At 46.1% G+C, this 22,458-nt stretch overlaps 2 protein-coding genes across 5 annotated transcripts in view; one reads left to right on the forward strand and one right to left on the reverse strand.

Annotated features, from left to right (window-relative positions):
• Window positions 1-22,458, reverse strand: part of LOC119165676 (uncharacterized) — a 234,397-nt gene that overhangs the window by 161,413 nt on the left and 50,526 nt on the right. The gene's annotated exons all lie outside the window — the stretch shown is intronic.
• LOC142769266 (uncharacterized) overlaps window positions 17,834-22,458 on the forward strand; it is a 69,180-nt gene continuing 64,555 nt past the window's right edge. For all 3 annotated transcript variants that reach the window (XM_075872355.1, XM_075872357.1, XM_075872356.1), the window contains exon 1: window positions 17,834-18,301. In XM_075872355.1, the coding sequence (XP_075728470.1) occupies window positions 18,298-18,301 (4 nt within the window). In that variant the 5' untranslated portion in view covers window positions 17,834-18,297. The remainder of the gene's footprint in view (window positions 18,302-22,458) is intronic.

Raw genomic sequence — 22,458 nt, forward strand, 5'->3', positions numbered from 1 at the left:
CTTGAGCACGTCTAATTTGCAATGATAGTGGACATGTCATTGCATTCAAATGGCAATCGCAATAATATTTGGAATTGTACGGCGTCAACATATGCTTGCAATGCATTTACTCGATTGAGTGGTATTGTTCATGTGCCATGCGATAATTCTTATTGGCGCCTTTTCAATATATACAAAAAATAACTAGTGGCATGGCAGGGCTGACACGTGTTCCACCCAGCGCTCGCGAGCAGCTTGACAGGTGTATCATTAGAACATTCCACACGATTCAGCCCTAATGCAAAGGACATGCGTTCTACATTGCAGTAAATATGATCAAAGGCAAAGAGATATATTACCACTAAGTGATTGATTCGTCAGGGGTGCGTTGATCACCATAATTGTCGCTGAATCCTCATGCTAGAAAACATTTGTATAGTGTATAGCGTGTGATATGGGAGGACAAATAAAATACAGAAGGCTTTTGATACTATGGATATACTTGTCATATGCTTCGTTTTGAAGGTTTGTTGTTAAATGTAAGGGATTGTTAAATATGTCCTACAACGTACATTCAGGCATTTCAGGTCGTTTCGTGCATTTGAAAACACATCTGTCATTTCAAAAAATGATTAATCTCCCATTCAATGTTGCTCATTGTGCGCATATCAGCTTCTCTGTCATTGTGCAGTCGTGTTGCGCAGTTGCGCAAAATAATGTATGACATAACATTTCATCGTTTACAGTTCGTCAAAGCCGTAAAGGACATCGCAGTCTTGCGTAAGAGAACTGCGTGGCTCCTCTAAAATGTGCACAACCAGGGCCCCAGCACCCAATGTCCTGAACGTCCATTCACGGTCCTGAAACTCTTTAGTGCGGCACTAAAACGTTCGTAAGAAGCGACATACCACTCATAAAGCTGCTGTTTATATGAATGTTACTCTATTCCCGTGTTAGTAAGGGCCTTCTCACTCAGCTATTTGTTCTATTCAGAAGATACAGTCTGAATAAAGATGAAAACACTACAATTGACCTATTGGTGCCTCGAATTTTTCTCGCAGAAACTATACTCGTAAAATTTCGAAAAAAAATTGGCAGCATATCCACGGAGTGAAGGATGGAGATTGGGGAAAAGCATTCGTCTGTCCATTCATTCTTTCTTCCGTCTGTCCATGCGTCCATCCATCCGTCCGTGCGTGCGTCTGTTCGTGCGTCCGTCCGTGTGTTCGCCCATGCATCCGCCCCTGCGTCCGTTCATGCGTCCATCCATGCATCTGTCTGTGTGTCCGTTCGTTCATCCATTCAAAACTCCAAGTACCACCATCTTGCACCTTTTCTTCATATTTTCCTCATATAGAAGCACCGCCATCCAGTGGACATTTCAAGAACTGAACGAGAGATAGCACACGCACAATTTCTTACGGCTTGCGCTTCGGGTCTACTTTCCATTCACGGTCCTGAAACTCGTTAGTGCGGCACTAAAACGTTCGTAAGAAGCGACATACCACTCATAAAGCTGCTGTTTATATGAATGTTACTCTATTCCCGTGTTAGTAAGGGCCTTCTCACTCAGCTATTTGTTCTATTCAGAAGATGCAGTCTGAATAAAGATGAAAACACTACAATTGACCTATTGGTGCCTCGAATTTTTGTCGCGGAAACTATACTCGTAAAATTTCGAAAAAAAAATTGGCAGCATATCCACGGAGTGAATGATGGAGATTGGGGCAAAGCATTCGTCTGTCCATTCATTCTTGCTTCCGTCTGTTCATGCGACCATCCATCCGTCCGTGCGTGCGTCTGTTCGTGCGTCCGTCCTTGTGTTCGCCCATGCATCCGCCCCTGCGTCCGTTCATGCGTCCATTCATGCATCTGTCTGTGTGTCCGTTCGTCCATCCATTCAAAACTCCAAGTACCACCATCTTGCACCTTTTCTTCATATTTTCCTCATATAGAAGCACCGCCATCCAGTGGACATTTCAAGAACTGAACGAGAGGTAGCACACGCACAATTTCTTACGGCTTGCGCTTCGGGTCTACTTTCCACTTATAACCACCTCGAGTTCATGGTATATACTAGTTCACTGTTCTCATGGCTCTGCGGCCCAACGCTCGCTAAACCTTTCTAAAACCAAGGAGGTTACGCCCAGCGAGTATAACGTAGCAACCTTTTCCTGTCAGATAGTGCTCAATGTACAATCCAATGGCTGCTAATGGGAATCGCAGTGTGCGCGTTAACTAAAAGCCGAATGCTCCTGTCTCTCATTCCCCATTAGCAGCCATTGGCATGTACATTGAGCCTTATTTTCCATTGTTCAACAGCGCACAGAAGAATTTTCTCACCGGCACCACCTTGGAGGTCAAAATGTTTTACTTGTTACACACTACAACGGCTACGAGAGATGAACGAGAGCCGTTATAAGGAGCTTTGCCCCTAAAAAAAAGACAGTTTCGCCGCAAGGGTGGTGCACCAAATGCGATAGCAATAACGTGGAGTGTGACGCTAAGAGCGGCAAGCAGATTGAAACGTGCAGAGCACTGCTCACGCACAATTGATGCTCGTAAACAACACACGAAGGACGAGAACCAACTAACAACACTTCCAGCTCGACATCTGACGCACCGTATACACAAAAAGTAACAGCTTAGTCGCAAAGACGAAGCAATGAACGCGATAGCAACAAATTGGAAGGTCACGCGCCGAATGGCAAGCAGATCGAAACGTTTGTCATGCACAAATGACGCAAGAAAAGTACTCACAGGTACAGATTAACGCAAATAAGCGTCTCAGTTGTTACTTCACTGTGTCTGAAAAGCGCTCCCTATTCACAAACGAAGACTGTGCAACTATTGCAGTGACCTTGGTGCACCCGGTAACTACAACAGAAACGTTCCAGTGAAAGCCCAACGCCTGCCAAGACGTACGATCATCCCACCCTTAGTTAAAAGCGTGCCAGCAAGCATCCACCTTCTTCACTCCGAAGGACAAAGTACGCGTGGGAGGTGAAAATGCGCTCTGCCACGCACTCGTTGCACCATCTTGCTGGTAATGCTAAAAGCGCGATAGTTCTCCTCACTTTCCGAGATGCCCATCACCAGCAGTAAGTGGTAGATATAAACAGCTTGCCATTTGAGCGTTGAAGGACGAGCTGCTCGGTGGCTCAGTGGTTAACGCCTCGCACTTACATCTTAGAGGTCTCACGTTTGATTCCGCACGCCAGTATCTGTTTCAGGATTTTTTCTTTCTAGCGTTTTAATATATGTAGACACGTATACACATACGGTGAGTGACGGTGACGCCGACGGCAAAATCTAGTGGAAATGCTATCGCAATCAAATTACGCACGAAACTGTATCACAAGAACATATATATGGGCGAAGTAACAAGTGTCCCAGTTGGTATTTCGCTGTGTTCGAACAGCGCACCCCTTTCATGAACGGGGCCTGTCGTGCGCGCAGAGTAATCTTGTGCCACCTGTAACTAAACGCGATTGTTCAGACCAAAACCGAAGGCACGAATTTTCCCCCACAACAGGGTAAGTGCGCGGAAAAGGCTCTTTCCCTCCGCGCAGCAAAGCACGCGTGGGAGATGAGCGTGCGTCGGCGCATCGCGACGACCTAGGCACCAACCACTACGGCGAGTGCACTTTTCGTGCCATCTAGCGAGTAATGCTAAAAACACGCGATTTCCCCCGTGGTAGATATAACTAGCTCGCCGTTTCAACGTTGAAGAAGGTGATCCTTTGTCTTTCAATGGCTGACGCCATGTGCTCAGGAACGAAAGGTCGGACGCTCAATTCAGCACACAGAGACTTTTTCTTTATTATTTTTAGTTCTCGCGTTTTCATACATATAGATGCGTATACGTATACGATGAATGATGGCGACTCCGACGCTGGCGGCAAAATTCAGCTAAGAATGTTCATATAATTGCTATCACAAATAGGAAAACATCGTCCTACTTAACATGTGCTATGGCAGTCATTATATACGGTAGTCTACGAGGACATGCATTCTCCACAGTTCTGATTTGGATAGCGTATTGCGTAGATGGGTGCGTAGTGGGTCCCTACTTGCTAACTGTGCACTGTGGTACACAAAGTCTAGTTACGTTTCAATGTTCAAAGCGGGACTCATGTTCAAAAGCAGACAGCAATGCTTGCGAGAATAGGTGGACGCCACGGCGCGCTGAAGCGCATTTCATATTGTAACCTTGCGAAAGCAATAGAGACGCACAAATCGAATAGAATACCAAAATCATCGTTCTGGGTTCTGCAAATATTTTTATTATTCATTGCTCATTTCATTAGAAAGTGTTGCTGAAATCAGGCCTGCCGAAGCCACATAAGGCTTGAGCGGCAGTGTCTGGCAGCAGCGGAAGGCAACAATCGTTGAAGCCATGTATTTTCTTATATAACAAAATACAAAAAAAACGATACAGGAAAGAGAACAACTACTTCATTTAGGGCGATTTGCCGAAGAACCTATTCTAACTTTTGTTTTGTCCGGTGTCGCAGTGCACTTCGAGGCAGCCTATCGAAGTGCATAGAAACGCTAAAGGGTTGTATGCTCTCAGCGTACCTAACACGAGGCGTGGGTACGAAAAATGAGTCTTTGCGACGGAAACATTTTGAAAAAAAATCCTAAATTTGTTTTGAAACTATTATTCCAAAAGTGTCAAATCGCAACACTTTGCACTAGCGAGCAAAGTCCAGCATACAAAAAGTCCGTAAATCATTGTTTTCGGCATTGAGGTTAAGATACTAACTGATGTCGAAGATATGTCAAAAAATGTAGTTCAGCCTCTTTTGTCAGCGGGCTGCAGAGTAGCCGTACCCTCTAAATCACAAGCTATTACTATCTGCTGCTGTTTTCTTGAGCCAATAAAATAAGCTAAGATACGCCATAGATAACCAAAAGAACTTTGTGCTTGACAAAAGTAGTCAACACTGACTGATACCAATTCCACATTGAAAAATGCTTGACGAAAGTTCGGGAGGACTGGAAAACACTAACATAGAGCTATGCAGTGTGAGCCAAGAAAAGCTCAGTAGAAAAAGTAACAATGTCACCGCGAGTGGCAAGGGGTGATTAAGGTAGCAACAAATTAGTTAGTCACACGATTAAGAGAAAGCAAAGTGGTATTTTAGGAGCTTCTCTGAGGCGCGAAAAATGAACTAAAAAGAGCCGCTCACAGGACCAGGGCGAAATATCAGCTGTCGCAGCTTGACACTCGAACCACGCTGCACAAACATAAAAAATGACGCTCGAAAACGCGCAGGTATAGACAAGACGAATGAGAACTGAGCATAGTCACAGTGGATACTTCCTGTTTGATTCACGCTAAAAGTATTGATTACGCCAGTGCCGCCTCGTGAAACCTGTAGTACACAAAGTGATGCACCTGCGCCTCCTGTGGCATTCGAAATGTTGCTGCGCTGCAGTTCCACATCGTTAATGGGTACAGAAAAAGGCCCCTTATAATGCATCTATCAAAGAGTAAGTGTTCTAAACATGAACCACAAACTGGCGAACTTTCGCTTCTAGTTCATGAAGCAATGAAGAAAGCAAACAGAAAGGTAGAAGTCAGAGAGGTTCAGCAGAAAGACTTCCGGTTGGCTATCATACATTGGATAGCACCTCCTATGTTAGCGCATCTCCAGCGTTTTTATGCACACCGTTAGCATTCAAAAAAATGAGCGCCACATGGCTAAGCTGCCTAGAGCGGCAGGCGACGAAGTGAGGGGTCGCAGGTTCAAATTCTGGAGGCGCACTTCGCCACTTCTTATTTTCATTTATTGCATTATGTAATATACTTGTGGCATCCCAAGTTCTCTGCCTCAATACGACTCACGTGATCTAGAACTTGTAGTACTCATGTGCACGTTTATACAAGTATCTACAAGCCTCGGACGAAACGCCATCTATGTTCACTGGCACATAGGCTCTGACAGTTCATAACGGTGAGTGTAGTATAGAGGAAGTAACGCCCAATAAAGTAACGCCCAAGACAGATAGTCGTGAACTGAAGTCGAGTCTTTTCAGACACTTTAGTTTGAGACTGCTGTACACTCGTGCAAATAAGGTGAAAATTGCAGCTGGGAGTTATTCATCGTGGGGAGAATTTGTGAAAGGATGATAAGGAATATTAGGGAACTGTCAGTGAAATTATCCGGGTGGAGAATCTATAAAATTGCTCGTGACCCGAACTGTATAGACGAAGAAGGGTAGTAGGGTAGGGGTTTGTTTGTTCTTGGACTTTTTGAATGTAAATCAGTAATAATCGGTTAGGTATGTGGAGACAAACTCTTCTCTCTCTTGTACGTTCGCCCGCTGCTTGAGTTTGTGCGCGCGGTATATGCTGGGGCACCTGCTTATCAGATAAATTCGCTGGAAGTCATCGAGAGACAAACCATCTTCTGAGTTTGTCGCAATCAAGATCTCCCATCTGCATTCAAGGCTTCCCTAACTTTCTAGCCGTTTTAAAGTATTAGTGGCACAGTCATTTCTCGAGCAGTAATATTCTACGGTAAGGCCCTTAGAATACGTTTTTGTTGCCCGTCTTGACTGTTTTTTTTTTTTTGGAAAAGTCTGGCTGAAATTTCATGCGGCCCAAATTCTAGATAAACAGCGTTTTTTTGGACGTATCAAGTGCTCGAATTCATGTCGGGCTTTCAATCAGTTAAAGGAGGAATGCTATTAAAACGCAGTTTGATTATATCTTACCAAAAATTCAAAGCTAATGCCACCCAGCTTTTTATGAGCTATAATAAGGAATTACTTCGTATATACGTCAATGAAAACAGTGGTACGGACTGATGCGTCATAATCTGAAGAGAAGTGTGAAATTGATATTTTCTCTGCGACCATAAATTGGTTCTTTTTTCTTCGCCTTTCAGATTTTCTGCCTATTTTTGAAACAGAAAGTTTTGAAGCAAAAAATGCACAACAACCCCGGAAGGGAACATTTCTTCGAGATAGTGTAAAAAAATGGCAGATCCCACGTATGTGGAAATTGATGATATTCAAAGGACGAATGAGGAAGGGTGATAGGTCACAAGTCAGCATGACGTTAAAAGGCGGAGGTAAATTATGTCATACACGACTCTGGTGTCATGGTTATCATGTTTGGAAACTTCATTTACCTTCGTCGTCTATTAACGTCACCTGATACCAACTTGGGTATATATGAAGCTAGCGAAATGGCCGTGAGCATGCTATGAGAGTAACATGTAATCATGTTTTACAGGACAAACATATCGTGATTATTATGTTTGGACGGGTCATCTACATTCGTCGTCAATTCACTTCATGTACTACCAAACTTGGTATATGTGAAATTAGTGAAACGGCTGCGAGAACGCTATGAGCGTACCATGTAGTCAAGTTTTACAGGAAACACATATTATGATTATCAGGTTTGGACGTGTCATTTACCTTCGTCGTCTATTCATTTCTCGTGATAACAAATTTGTTACATGTAGAGCTGGCGCAACGGCGGCGAGCACGTCGTGAAAGGCCCAATATACTCCGACGCAACGTTGATGCACGCGCAAGCTGGGCGCAGCGACGCCAGGCTTGAAAAACGCGAACACTCTTAAATGTGACACAAGGCGCGACCGGCGCGACCAGCGTCTGTCGGCATGACCCGGCGGCAACCGGCGCGAAAGGCGACATGCTGCATTTCGCGCTGATGACGTTACTTAGACAGCGCTACGTCTGCCTCTCTTCGTGACGCAGGGACGCTGTGTGCGCTCAAACGTGCATGCGTCAAAGCAACGCAGCGCTGCGCACGCCTGCGAGTATATGTCATGCAGATCCACACAAAAAACCAGTGGGCAGATCCACTTATCTTCAATATAGAGAGATATCGGCGCGTTGCGTGGCATCACGGACATGACGCAATAAAACGAACGTCGGCACGCACGCGCGCCGGCTCACGTCGAAGTGAATGGGCACCTTGAGTGTGGCGTCTAATAATGTTCTTACATGACACGCATCTCATGATTATCATGTTTGCACCAGTCACATACATTCGTCATCCATTCACGTGAGGTAATACTAAATTTTGGCATGTGTGAAGCTAGCGAAACGGCCGCGAGTGCATTATGAGTGCGGGACGTAGTCATGTTATTACATGACACCCATGTCATGATCGTCATGTTTGGACCTGCATTTACCTAGGTCGTCTCTTCGCGTCAAGTAGTACCAAGTTTGGTACATTAAAATTAGCGAAACTGCCGCGAGCGCATGATGAGCGTAGCACGTAGTCATGTTTTTACATGACACGCATCTCATGATTACCATGTTTGCACCAGTCACATAACTTCGTCATCCATTAACGCCTCGCAATATCGAATTTGGTTCATGAGAAGCTAGCGAAACGGCCGCGAGCTCATCATGAGTGTGGCATGTAGTCATGTTTTTACATGACACGCATGTCATGATTTTGATGTGAGAGTCTGTCGCTTGTGTTCGCCATGTTGTCATGTCATGCCACACCAGTTTTTCAACGCATTTTGTGCATGAGACCACCGCAAGAGCAGGAAGACTATGGCATGAGAATCATGTCATTCATGACATACATATCATTATTGTTTATGTTATGACTAGTCAAATGTGTTCTTCATACAGTCATGTTATGCCATACCCAATTTAGTATTGATACCATTGTCGAAACGGCCAGGAGAGCTAGAAGTCGTAGGAGGCTAGACGGACGGACGGACGGACAAACAAACAGACAGACAGACACACAGATAGATAGATAGATAGATAGATAGATAGATAGATAGATAGATAGATAGATAGATAGATAGATAGATAGATAGATAGATAGATAGATAGATAGATAGATAGATAGATAGATAGATAGATAGATAGATAGTGAAATGCTTCGCATTTAAAAGTACGACTACTTAGGACAGGTAGCACTACGGAGCAGAACCACGACATTGAAGTAACTAGAATAAGAATTGGTGGAGCACATTCAACAATCATTCTCAAATAATGAATGTAAATTGCCAGTATTTTCGAACAGGAACGTATAATTGCTGTAACTTATCGGCACTAACCTACGAAGCAGAAACTAGAGGATTCTTATGGTTGTTTTGGGCCGTTGAACCCCACAAATCAATCAATCAGAAACTAAAAGATTGCAAAGAGGATTCAACTTGAATGGAGACTACGCAGCGAACAATGGAAACAAAATTCACAGGTGTAACCTGAAGGCACAAAATAGTGCAGACTGTATCAGGGAACAAAAGCGTGTGAAGAATATTAAAGTCCAAACGAAGAAGAAGAAATGAACATGCGCGGGCACGTAGCGCGAAGGCAAGATAACCACTGGTCACTAAAGATCACGGACTGGACTTCAAGAGAAGGTTAGCAGGTGAAGTGGAGACGGAAAGTTAGGTGGGCACATGAGATTAGAAAGTTTGGGCACGAGACATAGGAGCAGCAGCAAGCACATGAGCGAGTGGACTGGTGGAACGTGGAAGAGGGCTTTTCCCTGCAATAGGCGTAGTCTGGCTGATAATAGAACTGATTTTGTCAAAAATCGACAGATCCCGCACACTTGGCCTATGGTTTCTTCCTTTGATTTGGGATGGCCTTTGCTCTTCTATAGCAGAGTACCTAGTACTATAAATCATTATCCCCTTTTTCTAAACACGCAGTTAGTTGCCACAGAAGTAGTGAGGGAGTATTTGTCATGCGATATTTTTTCGGTCTCGAGTCAAGCGTTACGAGATCATTAAAGTTGTTTTTCTTTATTATAAAAGTGGTGTGCACATCAGGTGGTTACCAATTGCACAAGGCCAAAGACGCTTAAAGGCTAAAATATAGTCTGAGGTGCAATTAAGTTCGTAGTTAGGAGAGTAAAACACACAACATACAAGAGATTGACTACAGAAGATCTTATCTTCTCTTTTTATTGCTGCTAGCAACATAGATCCGTACGAACTCGAAAAATGTTTATGCTTCTATATTTGAGGTAAAATGAGTAGAAAGCTCAAAACATGGACATCAGTTTTATATAAATGAAGTGCACGTGCTACGGTGCGATGATATAATAGGTGGCATTCGTTAGCGCATCTTCCGTGGTCGAACGACGTTTTCACATAACTTCCCGAATCATGGAAGTAAATATCTAACCTTTATTACGCTGTTACAAAACATTACCCAGCTCCATTAATAAAATGTACGTTGACCTGATCGTACACATGTACCATAGGGATACCTACGTACTGTTTTTTTATAAAATTAGATAGCAAAGATTGCAACCACAATGAACGGTGCTCCGACAGAGGAAGTTTTTGCTGCACAGGATCTTTAAAATTAAGCGTGACTCTGCGGCACGACACTTTATTGCCACGCAGAATTCCTCGGTACAACTTCTGCTGTACCACACTGTTGTTCTACAGGCACTTACGGCCAAGCTTCAGATATTATATAGCGCTCACACTCGTGCCTCGCAAATCAATGGTATTATTCGCTAAGAAACTGCAGGGCCTATGCTTGCTATTGAACTGCCATTGGCTGTATAGTCACTTCACACGTCTTCCTCGCGCCTCTTCTTGTCCTTGCACAGTAGTACGGGCTTAAAACATGGCTGTACAAGACTCAAGATTTTGTGTAACACGCATATTTTTTACTTGCCTAAATATGTTGCAACTCTCTGATTGGTTTTGTTCTGCTTTTAAGTGGTCTTTAGAATCTCTGTGCATGCGCACATTTGTAGTGGATTTCGCTGCACATGTCTTGATGGTCTGCCGTAGCTTACATCATTTCTTCTTGATCTAATCTTGCAAGTTGATCTATTCAAGCAACGCACCGTTTTCATTGCAGGTTTTATTGTAATCACCTTTCTGTCATTTATTTATCTTTTATGCTACAAGAAACCTTGCAATTTAAGCAATAAAAAAGTTGTTTGTAGGCACTGAATGTGTATGTTTTAACCTTCTTGTCCTCATTAACTTTCTTCTGTACGATGCAACTTATCAATCATCTCTTCGGCCCAATCCGTGACAATGACGTCTTTAACAATATAGCATTAAAATGGCTTTCGGAAGGCCAGTCCTCAGCTTTTGCTGTGACTGTGCTGCGGTTTGCGCGTAGGCCTGGTGTTGCTGCACGACATGTTGAACAGCTGATTTTGCAAAATTTCGATGTCAGCGTCGTCAATGTCAGTGCCATTGGTTGTGAGCGGAAAACCAACATCCCGATAACCAAAAAATTGAGAAAGATGCAAGTAAAAAATAAATAAAAGCTTACGAGTCTGAATGACGACTAAAACCAGGCCGTTAGCGTAGCAAACGGAAGCTTTACCGCACAGCCGCCAAACTTGCTGAGAACACGTAAAAAAAACTATATAAATTCCATCTTGTTGAAGGAGTGTACTTAACGCATCACATATGCGTGGCAAATACACTGACAAGTAGTGCTGTTTCTAACAAATTGAGTAGTCCTTAAATTAACGCTTATTTTCTTGACATTGCGTGGCAGAAGCGCAGAATTGTGCCAGGTTCCAAAATATGGTAGATGATCAGCGAGTTGGCGTCCTAATGGCTAAGCCGTTACAATGTTCTCAGACATATCTAAGCCTAATCAACAGCATAATCATAAATAAAGTGAACAGTTTACGTGTTGTTTATGCACACGTAGTGGGCCTATCGAATATTTGCAAAAGGTAAAATTATGGAGTAATTGGCAACTAATATTTGTGCTCGCAATAGGCATTTATATATACAATGAAATAATCAATCTCCCGCGTACAGTCAATCATTTCCTCACGGCATGGTTGAGGCATGCTCTCAAATCTGAAGCAGGCTAGCAGTTGAGATGGCGATGTGCACGAGGCCTGATTACGCTACCGCGATCTGTTCTTTCAGACGAATGTGAAGCATTCTCTAAATTTTGTTTTTATTTATTCAGTGAAATGTTGAAGAATTTGTAAATTTTCATAGCAAACTCACCTTGATTATTCTAGAATTTTCGCAAATGACTTGGCTTATACGTGATTCTTTAACGGAGCCCTTTCTTGGCTAAACCTGAAAGTTGGTTGCCACTTATTCATGCAGTTTGTAATGATTACCATCTGCTGAAATCAGAAGTTCAAATTCGCTTTACGGAATATTTTGCTCACTTAACCGTCTTTTAAATACTTTATTATTGATAATTCATAGCTAATTTAGTTGTATGAGTTGATTTTGCTTATGCGAGTACAAAGAACATACTAAAACAATCACCTATAACTGGGCGAACACCCTGAATTGGTTATTAGCAATGAGGTAAAAGGCAGAAGACACAGAAAAACCACCCCATTTACCACAAAGCTTTACCTATCCCTCTGAGTGAGCAAGCTACACAGTGGAGGCATCATCATCGTCATCATTATTCAATGGTATCCAGTGTCCACATATGTAGACAAAACATACGAGCTCAGTGCGACGATTCTAGCGAACTGTTCACTGTAAAATTGAGTTCCAATATGAGCGCTATTATGGTGTTTCATAAAAATGCCACCAAATGGCAATAGCTTTTCAAGGCGCACCTGCAAATGGCCACAGAAGCATGGCATTCTTCGCAAGTTATGCCTCAAGGTAGTTGCCTGCGTTTTTTATAGGTTTGCCATAAATGCCGAAAAATGTGTTTGATATATTGTGTAAGTATAAAGAAAAAGGGCGTATCTTGTTTTTATGCAAGAGTTCTTGCAATGCGAGCATCTTACGTTTTCTACTAAAAGTCGTTGTGGCCGCGTCTACGTGTTTGTATGGCAGGCCTACACAGTTGAGTGAAGTGTCAGGGGAACGATGCATGGTAGTAGAGGCCGCGTTGCTGCAGCATGGCTATTCACGGAAGTTTCTGTGTAACGTGGTGAAATGCGTATTTTAGATGCGAAGCAGCTCCTCGACTAGCCTGTGTAAGGCTGTCCCTCCGTACACACCGCTCCTCTCGCCGCAGGTGTTGGAGCGGTGCTAAGTAGCTCCCGCCCTCGTAGCAGTGTGCGGTTACGTCTCTCTATCTCTCGCCTGCCGTGCCCTCGGCGCGAGTCAGCACTCTCTCGCGTCACTCTCTCCACCAAGCACAATACTAGAGCTAACTCCTCACGTGGGCATCATCTCAGCAGCGCCATCTCTCTCCATCTGTCGGCGAGAAGAATATGTAAGCCAGTGGGTGCGCATGCTGCGAGCACCTCCAGAATTTCTCGGCGCCGACAATGTGCCCAGCGCACCGCTGCTTGCCGCACGATCGCGCCAATAGGTGGGACGCTGTTGCCGCATGCTTCCCGCTAATGTGCGCGTACCTTTCCCGGCTGCCCTTGGTTTGCCAGGGTTTGCGAAGCCAGTCGCGTTCGCGATGTCCACACCGACGAGGCGCAAGCAAGGGAAGCCAAACGCGAGCGTCGGCAGTGGAAGACCAGCGACACCGACGAGGCGCGATTCAAGAACGCTGATCGTGTTTAAGAATACAGACGGCGCGCGGCTTACACCGACAAGACGCGAGCCAAGAAAGCCGAGTGCGTCTTCAACGCCTCAGGCCTCTCGGGTTTGCGTTTCAAACAAATGTTTACTCTAAGGCCACGTTCACACTGAGCAGTCCGGCCGCCGAAAGTGCTCCGAATCCGGTTCGGCGGCGGCGAGATCCGCCGAAAGGGCCCTCTCCGCGCCGATCGCTCTCGGACCGATTTTTGCGGCGTCTGCCGCCGAATCGGTCACCGCGGACCAATAGGAGCGCTAGTCAAGGAATTTTGAAAAATGGCGGCTAAGCCCTACTCACTTGTTATGTCGCAGTGCCCGTAACTGAATGTTGAAACCAACGGGAGTTTAACCTACTCTGTGCCTACTTCGCTTCCGTATATCGTGAAAAAGGTGACCGAGCTTGCTGTTGGCGTGACCTAGCTTGTTGCGGTCTTGCAGAGCAAAACGAAACCACCAACGCCGCTGGCGTCGGTGGTTTTTCTGCTCTTCGTGCATTACAAGACAGCCACTTGCCAGCAAAGTAAGCAGTACTGTCTTCTCTTGCTTCTTGCGTACGAGAATCGTTCAAGTATACACCAACGGATAGCGTAGTGGCGTTTGCGAGCCGCGACAACAACCGGGTGACAGCGCATTTATCCCGCGTTCGCCCCGTGGTAGATGGCATATTCGGCGGCGCGGGGCGCGTCCAGTGCGAACAACGCTGCGTTTCGGCGGCAGGGGAGTTCCGGTCGCTGTAGAAAGCGGATGTTTCAGTGTGAACTAGGCATAATAAACGCTACACTGAGTTTCGCTTCAGACCGTTTTTCAAGCAACCGCGTCGGCCCTTGTTTCAACCGGGTCAACGCCGTGCGCACCACTGCTGCTTCGCAATCCATCAAGGTTCTTTTCGGTCAGAGAGCCATAGTTATTTAAATGATGATGATGATGATGATGATGATGATGATAATTTCACAGTCATGACTAGTATCCACTCAGGGGGATCAGCCAAGAATCGCTGACTTACTTCAGTAAGATTTTTTATAAACTTGCGTTACGGCTTTGTTTTCTTCGTTTCAGACGTGGACTAAGTGACAATAATATACAGGCTGCCATACTTTTCGAGTGGCCCAGCGGAAGCGAACATTTTGATATGGACAGCTCCAATGACGAGTCCAATGACATGCCTATAAAAATCGCCCAGCGAAATGCTCAACGGGAGCAAAATGCTAGAATGCAAACGGCAGACACGTACGCAGTGTGAAAAATGCGAACCCTAACTGTGCGTAGAGAGAAATGGGTCCACAAACTGCTTCAAACGGTTTCACCTATGGTAACCAAAGTTCGTAGTATCCACATATGTGGACAATAATTTTTTCGCATATTTAAACATAAGATTTACAAGTTTTCTGCACATTTCTTTTATATGTGCTTTCATTTAATATGCCAAAAAGTGTTTGCACAGTTGTATGTCACATGACAAACAAAGGGTTAGTTATTCGTTCCTTGTCGGGTCCCCCAGAACGAAAGTGAACCTTATATATAGGTCATGATCATCATCATCATAATGCTAAGAATAACGTCTAAGTATACTTCAGCGCCGCTTTTCTAGCCAGTCCTCCATAGCGGGTTGAAGCCAGTATTAGGAAGCAGGTAAGAAAGCAACCACTTAGCTCCCGTGATCTTCAGGGATGGCCTTCACCCTCCTGCGAACATCAAGCCGAGCCTGACCTGCTGCCTCCGCTGGCAGTTCTCAGTGTGAAATCAGCTGTTTGACGAATTCAAAGGTAAATTTTACGACTACATAAGTAGCCTTTTTCTGTAAAAGATGCTGAGCGAGTCACCGGAGAGGCCTAATGGGCAAGGTACCGAACAGTGAGGCCTTCTGTTCATTCTTCACCGTCCATGTTGGACACAGGACCAAAAGGTTTTCTGTTCAATGCTAGCCTATCTAGGCGCATACAATAAGCGTCAACATTGATGAGAGAGTAATTCGTTCTAGTAGTTGTCATCGATTTGCTAGCTGAACGCTAGGCGGCTCAAAACCTGATCACTGATAACTGTACGCCCCTTACTGAACTGAAAAATGTTCATTGCAAGGAATTCTAACCTGCTCCTGTTGTGTCTTGGTCTCAGCTGCATGGCTTTGCTATAGTTGCGATAGCTATTGTATGGTCAGTCACCGTTTCGGTCATGTCCTGTATTAAGTCCAAATTGACGAGATCTCTTCGCGTATTGTGCGTTCTACCCACTCGCAATAGAGTGCGAGCGGGGACGAAAAACACGGCTGCACCAAAAATCGAATGAGCTGGCCCATCTGCCTCATGGTGCATGCTATGTGATCCTCCTGCCTGTTAAACCGATGTCAAATGCTTAAGGAGAGAGAAAACGCCCCGTCCGTCTTTAAAAAGCATGAAAAGATGCGATGTGGTGGAAAGAGACAAGCTCAAGCTCAAGCAGAGATTATGAACTTTGAATTTACAGATGCGGCTGTCATCCCTGGCGCACACGCTATCTCACTATCGGCAGCCACCAGCGGGTACCTCGTGTAGCCTAAATGCGGCGCCATGAACGCTAAGAGGCTGTGTGAGAATTGTCCCAGGAGCAGCCTTAGTATCTTAGATCAGCGTTTTGTAGAGTTGTGAGACATCGCATGCAAAAAAGGTAGATTTTCCCAAGGAAGACACCTTGAATGATATCTGGGGATTACCGTCCCAAAACAACCATATGATTATGAGAGACGACGTAGAGGAGTGCTCTGGAAATTTCGGCCACCAGGGGTTTTTTAACGTTCACCGAAACCTGAGCACACGGTCCTACATTTCCGCCTCCATTTCGCCACCCTTTTAGCTCTAGGGTGGCGAAATGGAATATTTTCTCACCACCGTGCCATAACTGAAACCACCCCCCAAGAAAGTAGATATGCTCAGGTAGGCAAAAGCACAGCTGTACCGTATCTGCATACCATAACCATTACAGAGGCCGAATAGAGAGACGCATGCAACTGAACTTATTTTTCGGCATGGTTAGAACAAAAAAGAACAAAAAGAAGCCGAAATCTAATATACTTAGATCACTTCAGCGACATGACATACGCAGTGTGATCACACTCGTTACTTATTGTGATGTCTTTATTTCTTGGCCCACGCTTGATTCTCACTTTCTACATGAGTCAGAGCAGGGCTGGTTGAAGCCCGATCAATATACCGTATGGTTAGGTTACCCGTTCAAAATGCACTGTTTTAATCGGTGGTATACTGATTCTATTTACAGCCATGGTGAATCATGCATATATGAAGAGTGGATACGACACTTTCAGTTTTTTCCAACAGTTTACCATTCCAAAGCTCTCGTTAATTATGGATCATTTATATTCACGCATTGCGCATTGCACCTTTAGGATAAGCTTCACACAGAGCTGAATAAACCACCATCGTTTATCTGTTAAAACCTAACCTACGCTCTTTTATCCTCTCGACCTTTCTCTGTTGAGAACGCCTTTTATTCCTGACGTCAAACACTTTTCTCACGCACTCTGGGTTTTTAACATGATATAAAATAAGCACCCTTTTCTCAACTTCTTGCCAGTACAGGGCACACACTTGTTGGTTAAATGATGTTTCATCTTCGCGTGAATAATGAAGTTCTTCATTTTGATTGATTGATGTATTATTTGAGACACTTCAATTCTATGTCGACCGTATTGCTTTCGACTTCTACGCATCGAGTAACAAGCTTGGTGTTTACACGTCTACACCATTGTGACTGAAGCAGAGTAATGTGCGGGCTGTAGCGAAATTGTGGCCTGACACAGCTTATTTTGAAGTTGCCTTATGCAGAGCATATCATGAGGCAGCGAGAAAAAGAATCGTCAGCAAGTGGTTATCAATTTCTTCCCGAAATTCTAATGGCACTAAACTTTATGGCTTTTCATCTTACATATAGACGGGCCGCTCTACTGCAAACCTTGAACAGTAGTTCATAGAATTACCAGTGCTTGTAGCACCTTTATGTTGCCTAAAAGTGACTACTTTCGCATTTTGGAAATATTTGGAGAAGGACTGAAATTGACCAGTTTAATTACTAAATTTTAGACCATCACCAGTTAACCTTTCAGCTATCTACTCGTGCTAAAGTAACTAAATACATTGTGTAGCTGATGTTTCAAGCAGTCAACAGCTCATAACCATGTTCGATGGTGATACCGTATTTAATATATGCATTCCTAATGTGCGCGGTGGCCTGGTAATCATGTAGCTTTTGTTTGTATAATGTAGCCGTTACTCAAAATAAATGAAAACATATTGTTGCTTGTGTTTCAAAACAGTCAACCACTAATAACCATGTTTGATAGTAATACCGAATGTGAAATATGTATCCCTAATGTTCACGGTGTCCGGGTCATTATTTAGTTTTTGTGCATATAGGATAGCAGTTATTCTAAATGAGCTTAAGACCAGCTCTGCTTTATGGCATGTGAACATTTATATAAGAAGCAGTGATAATTGCTGTAATTGTTTCCCATAGGCCATTATGCAATTAAGGCGCTTTACTCGTGAATTGCTGTACGTGCTGGTTAATAATTAGTTAAAGCAGTTAGGTGCATGGATAATGACAACGAGTCCTGATTAGTTGAGGTCACGCACCGGGAGCAACGATTAGACAGCACTTTATTGATTGATATGATTGATATGTGGGGTTTAACGTCCCAAAACCACTATATGATTATGAGACAGCACTTTATTAATAGTTCATTTTCAGGTGTGGCGTCTGTCGGACATCAGGCGAATTCTACCTCGTCTTGGTTACAACCATTGGCACAATAGCTCACCACTCGACCAATCAGCTGTAGAGAAGACTGACGATGGGTAAGTAGGTCCTTGCTGGGGATGAGGTCATACTTCTTGCATTATATAGAATAGTCAGCTCAGTAAGATCACCCACAAGATTCATTGGAAGCTGGCGGCTGTTGTGGAATAGCGAGAGCTGGCTGAAAGGAAAGTATTGCCACGTTCCATTTCACAAGTTTTTGTTATCGTTCCGAAACACCACACAATTCTCGGCGCAAACCGCGCCTGCAGGTTTCGAGAAGGTTCCGGACTGTAGTAGATCATTTCGATAAGATCACGCCCACTGTGCGAACGGTACAGATTGTTCTGGAACCTACGCCACTGCCAGCGATAACGCTAGAACATTTGACGGCAAGGGTATAAATGCCGACACGCTTCGCCGCTTGTCAGTTGTTGATCGAAGGCCGACGCTGCGTTCGCCGCTATCAGTCCGAGACTGCTATCTGTGCAAGACTGCTGCTGTAATTAGACTTTCCCTTTACCGGGCACAGGTTCACCCAAATAAACAGTTAAATCCCAACACGAAGTTTCCTGTCTTTGGCCACGTCACGACCTCGTGACATCTGGTGGAGGTGCTGCTTCGTTCATGTTCCGGACGCCCCCGTCAAGCCGTGAACCCAGCCCCCGTCGCGGAGAAGACACCGACGCCAACCAAGAGCAGCGAACGAGCCGCCGACAGCAAGGTCTCCCACCGGAGTACGGCCTTCTAGAAGACAAGGCGCGGAAGACCAAGACCATGACCTCGACTGCAGCGACAATGACAACCGGAGCGTCCCAGCCCGCGATCATCATTCGTCAACCCAGGGAACCACCAACGTTCCATGGCTCCTCGTTTGAAGACCCGGAAACCTGGCTAGAAACATACGACCGTGTGGCCGCCCTCAACCACTGGGACAACGAAGAAAAGCTCCGTCGTGTGTACTTCTACCTGGAAGACACCGCAAGGACCTGGCTAGAGAATCGGGAGTCGACGCTCCGAACGTGGGATGTCTTCTGCGGCGCATTTCTGCAAACGTTCGCAAGCGTCGCTCGCAAAGAGAGGGCCGCTGCCCTACTCGAGACCCGGGTTCAGCTACCAAATGAAAAGGTTGGAATTTTCACAGAGGAGATGACCCGCCTATTCCGTCACACTGACCGAGACATGCCTGAGGAAAAGAAAGTTCGTTTCCTCATGAGAGGGGTCAAACAGGAGCTCTTCGCGGGACTAATGAGGAATCCACCGAACACAGTCCAAGAATTTGTATCCGAGGCGACCACCATCGAAAAAACGCTGGACATGCGCACCAGACAGTATAATCGTCGCCTGACTCCAGAATGCGCTGCTGCTCAAGCCAGTGACTCCGACGACCTGCGTGAAACGATCCGAGCGATCGTGCGGGAAGAGCTGCGCAAACTGTTGCCTTCGGCGCAGCCTCATGTGGATTCTATCGCCGACATTGTGCGAGAAGAAGTCCGGCAATCGCTTCGAATTCCCAAAACACCGCTGCCCAGCCAGACACTATGAGGTACGCCGCTGCAGTGCGCCACAACGCTCCTCCCCGTCCACGCCAAAACGCCGCCCCGTCACACTTCCGTCGCCAGACGCCACCGCCGCCACCACCCCAACCGACGTCCTACCGTTCCCCAGCGCGCCAGCGCAGTGCACCGAGGAAAACGGACGTTTGGCGTGCACCTGACAACCGCCCGCTCTGCTACCACTGCGGCGAGGCCGGGCACACATACCGCCGTTGCCAGTACCGACAGATGGGACTGCGTGGCTTCGCCGTCAATGCACCACGTCCGCAGCCAGGAGATCGGCCACGTGACATCGCCGACTACCTGACAGGAACTCAATGGACACCACGAAGTCCTTCCCGTTCGCCGTCGCCCAGCCGCCGCATGTCACCGCACCCACGGCAGTACTCTGGCCCAACGCGGGGCCGGTCTCCTAGCCCATATCCGGGAAACTAAGGGCAGCAACCGATGGAGGTGCGGTTGCTGTGCGACGAACTACCGAAGATCCTCCGACGACGACGCCGACGCGACGGAGCTTTTTGAACACAACACCAACCAGGCAAAGCCCTGAAGGCAAAAGGTCACTTACCGAAGGTGGCCGGACGACGCAACATGGAAGCAGCGGAACAAGCCGACGCAGCCGTGACCCGACGCCACGCCCTAACTGTAATGCGAGACGGCGAACTAGAGACCTCGACGTTCTTATCGACGGCCACAGTGTGACTGCTCTCGTCGATACTGGAGCCGACTATTCTGTCATCAGTGGGTCGTTCGCCGCGAAGTTAAAGAAAGTCAGCACAGCTTGGAAAGGCCCTGAAATCCGCACAGCCGCAGGTCATCTCGTAACGCCTGAGAGAATCTGCACAGCGAGAGTCACCATTAACGGCCGTATTTATCCTACAGACTTCGTAGTCCTACAGCGTTGCTCGAGAGATGTCATCCTTGGCATGGACTTCTTATGCCTCCAAGGTGCTGTCATCAACCTAAAAACAAGGTCGATAACGTTATCCACAGAAGAAGCACTACCGCCGCGCACGCCTTCAGGACACCATGCCTTGAATGTGCTGGAAGAACAAGTCACCATTCCGCATCGCTCAAGCGTCATTATTTCAGTCGGCGCTCCTAAATCACCTGACTTGCAAGGCGTCGTTGAAGGCAGTCAGCATCTGTTGGTCACCCGAAATATTTGCGTCGCAAGAGGAATTGCAGAGCTGCGGGGAGGCAAAGCAACGGTTATGCTCACGAATTTCAGCAATGAGTACAAACATGTGAACAAAGGAATCGCGGTCGCATACATCGAAGAAATTGTGGAAGCCACCAGTGCTTTCGCCCTCGCCGATTCTGCGCGACCTGCTCAGAGGAACCAAGCCCCTCCCATAGCTTTCGACGTCAATCCCAGACATCCGAACGATAAGCAAGAACAGCTCAAGGCCCTGCTCCTGCAATACGAAGATTGCTTTTCGTCGTCATCGAAAATTCAGCAGACCCCAATCACGAAACATCGAATCATAACCGAAGAAAATGCCAGACCACTCCGTCAGAGTCCGTACAGGGTTTCGACGCGAGAACGTGAGGCAATGAAGAGACAAGTTGATGAAATGCTGCGAGATGACATTATCCAGCCGTCCAAGAGTCCTTGGGCATCCCCCGTGGTGTTAGTGAAGAAAAAGGATGGGACCCTACGTTTCTGCGTCGACTATCGCCGCCTGAACAAAATCACAAGAAAGGACGTGTATCCTCTCTCACGAATAGACGACGCACTTGATCGGCTCCATAACGCCAAGTACTTCGCGTCAATGGACCTCAAGACTGGCTATTGGCTAATCGAAGTCGACGAAAGAGACCGAGAGAAGACGGCGTTTATAACACCGGACAGCTTCTTCGAGTTTAAGGTGATGCCCTTCGGCCTTTGCTCAGCGCCTGCAACTTTTCAACGCGTTATGGATACAATACTGGCAGGATTGAAGTGGCAGACTTGCCTTGTGTACTTGGACGACGTCGTCGTGTTTTCCTCGAGTTTCGACGAGCATCTTCGGCGCCTTGAAGCTGTACTTCAAGCCATCAAGACGTCCGGACTCACACTGAAGCCAGAAAAGTGCAGATTGGCGTATGAGGAGCTCTTGTTTCTGGGGCACGTTATCAGCAAGTCTGGAGTTCGTCCCGATCCACGGAAAACAGCCGCCATCGCCGACTTCTTGCCGCCCACTGACAAGAAGGCCGTGCGCCGATTTCTGGGCCTGTGCGCCTATTATAGGCGGTTCGTGAAAAACTTCGCCCGCATCGCCGATCCTCTCACTAACCTTACCAATTCCGACTCGGAGTTCAAGTGGGAAACGCCACAGGAACACGCTTTCCAGGAGCTTAAACATCGCCTCCAGACGCCTCCGTTACTTGCCCATTTCGACGAATTCGCCGAGACAGAAATACATACTGACGCAAGCAGCGTAGGTCTTGGCGCCGTTCTTGTGCAGAGGGCTGACGGACTTGCAAGGGTTATTAGTTACGCCAGCCGATCGCTATCCAAAGCATAAGCAAACTATTCCACAACAGAAAAGGAGTGCCTCGCCATCATCCGGGCTACGTCGAAATTTCGCCCCTACCTCTATGGCAGGCCCTTCAAAGTTGTGAGCGATCACCACGCCTTGTGTTGGCTAGCCACCTTGAAGGACCCTTCAGGTCGC

The sequence above is a fragment of the Rhipicephalus microplus genome, chromosome 8, assembly GCF_043290135.1.
Source record: "Rhipicephalus microplus isolate Deutch F79 chromosome 8, USDA_Rmic, whole genome shotgun sequence".
Taxonomy (NCBI): domain Eukaryota; kingdom Metazoa; phylum Arthropoda; class Arachnida; order Ixodida; family Ixodidae; genus Rhipicephalus; species Rhipicephalus microplus.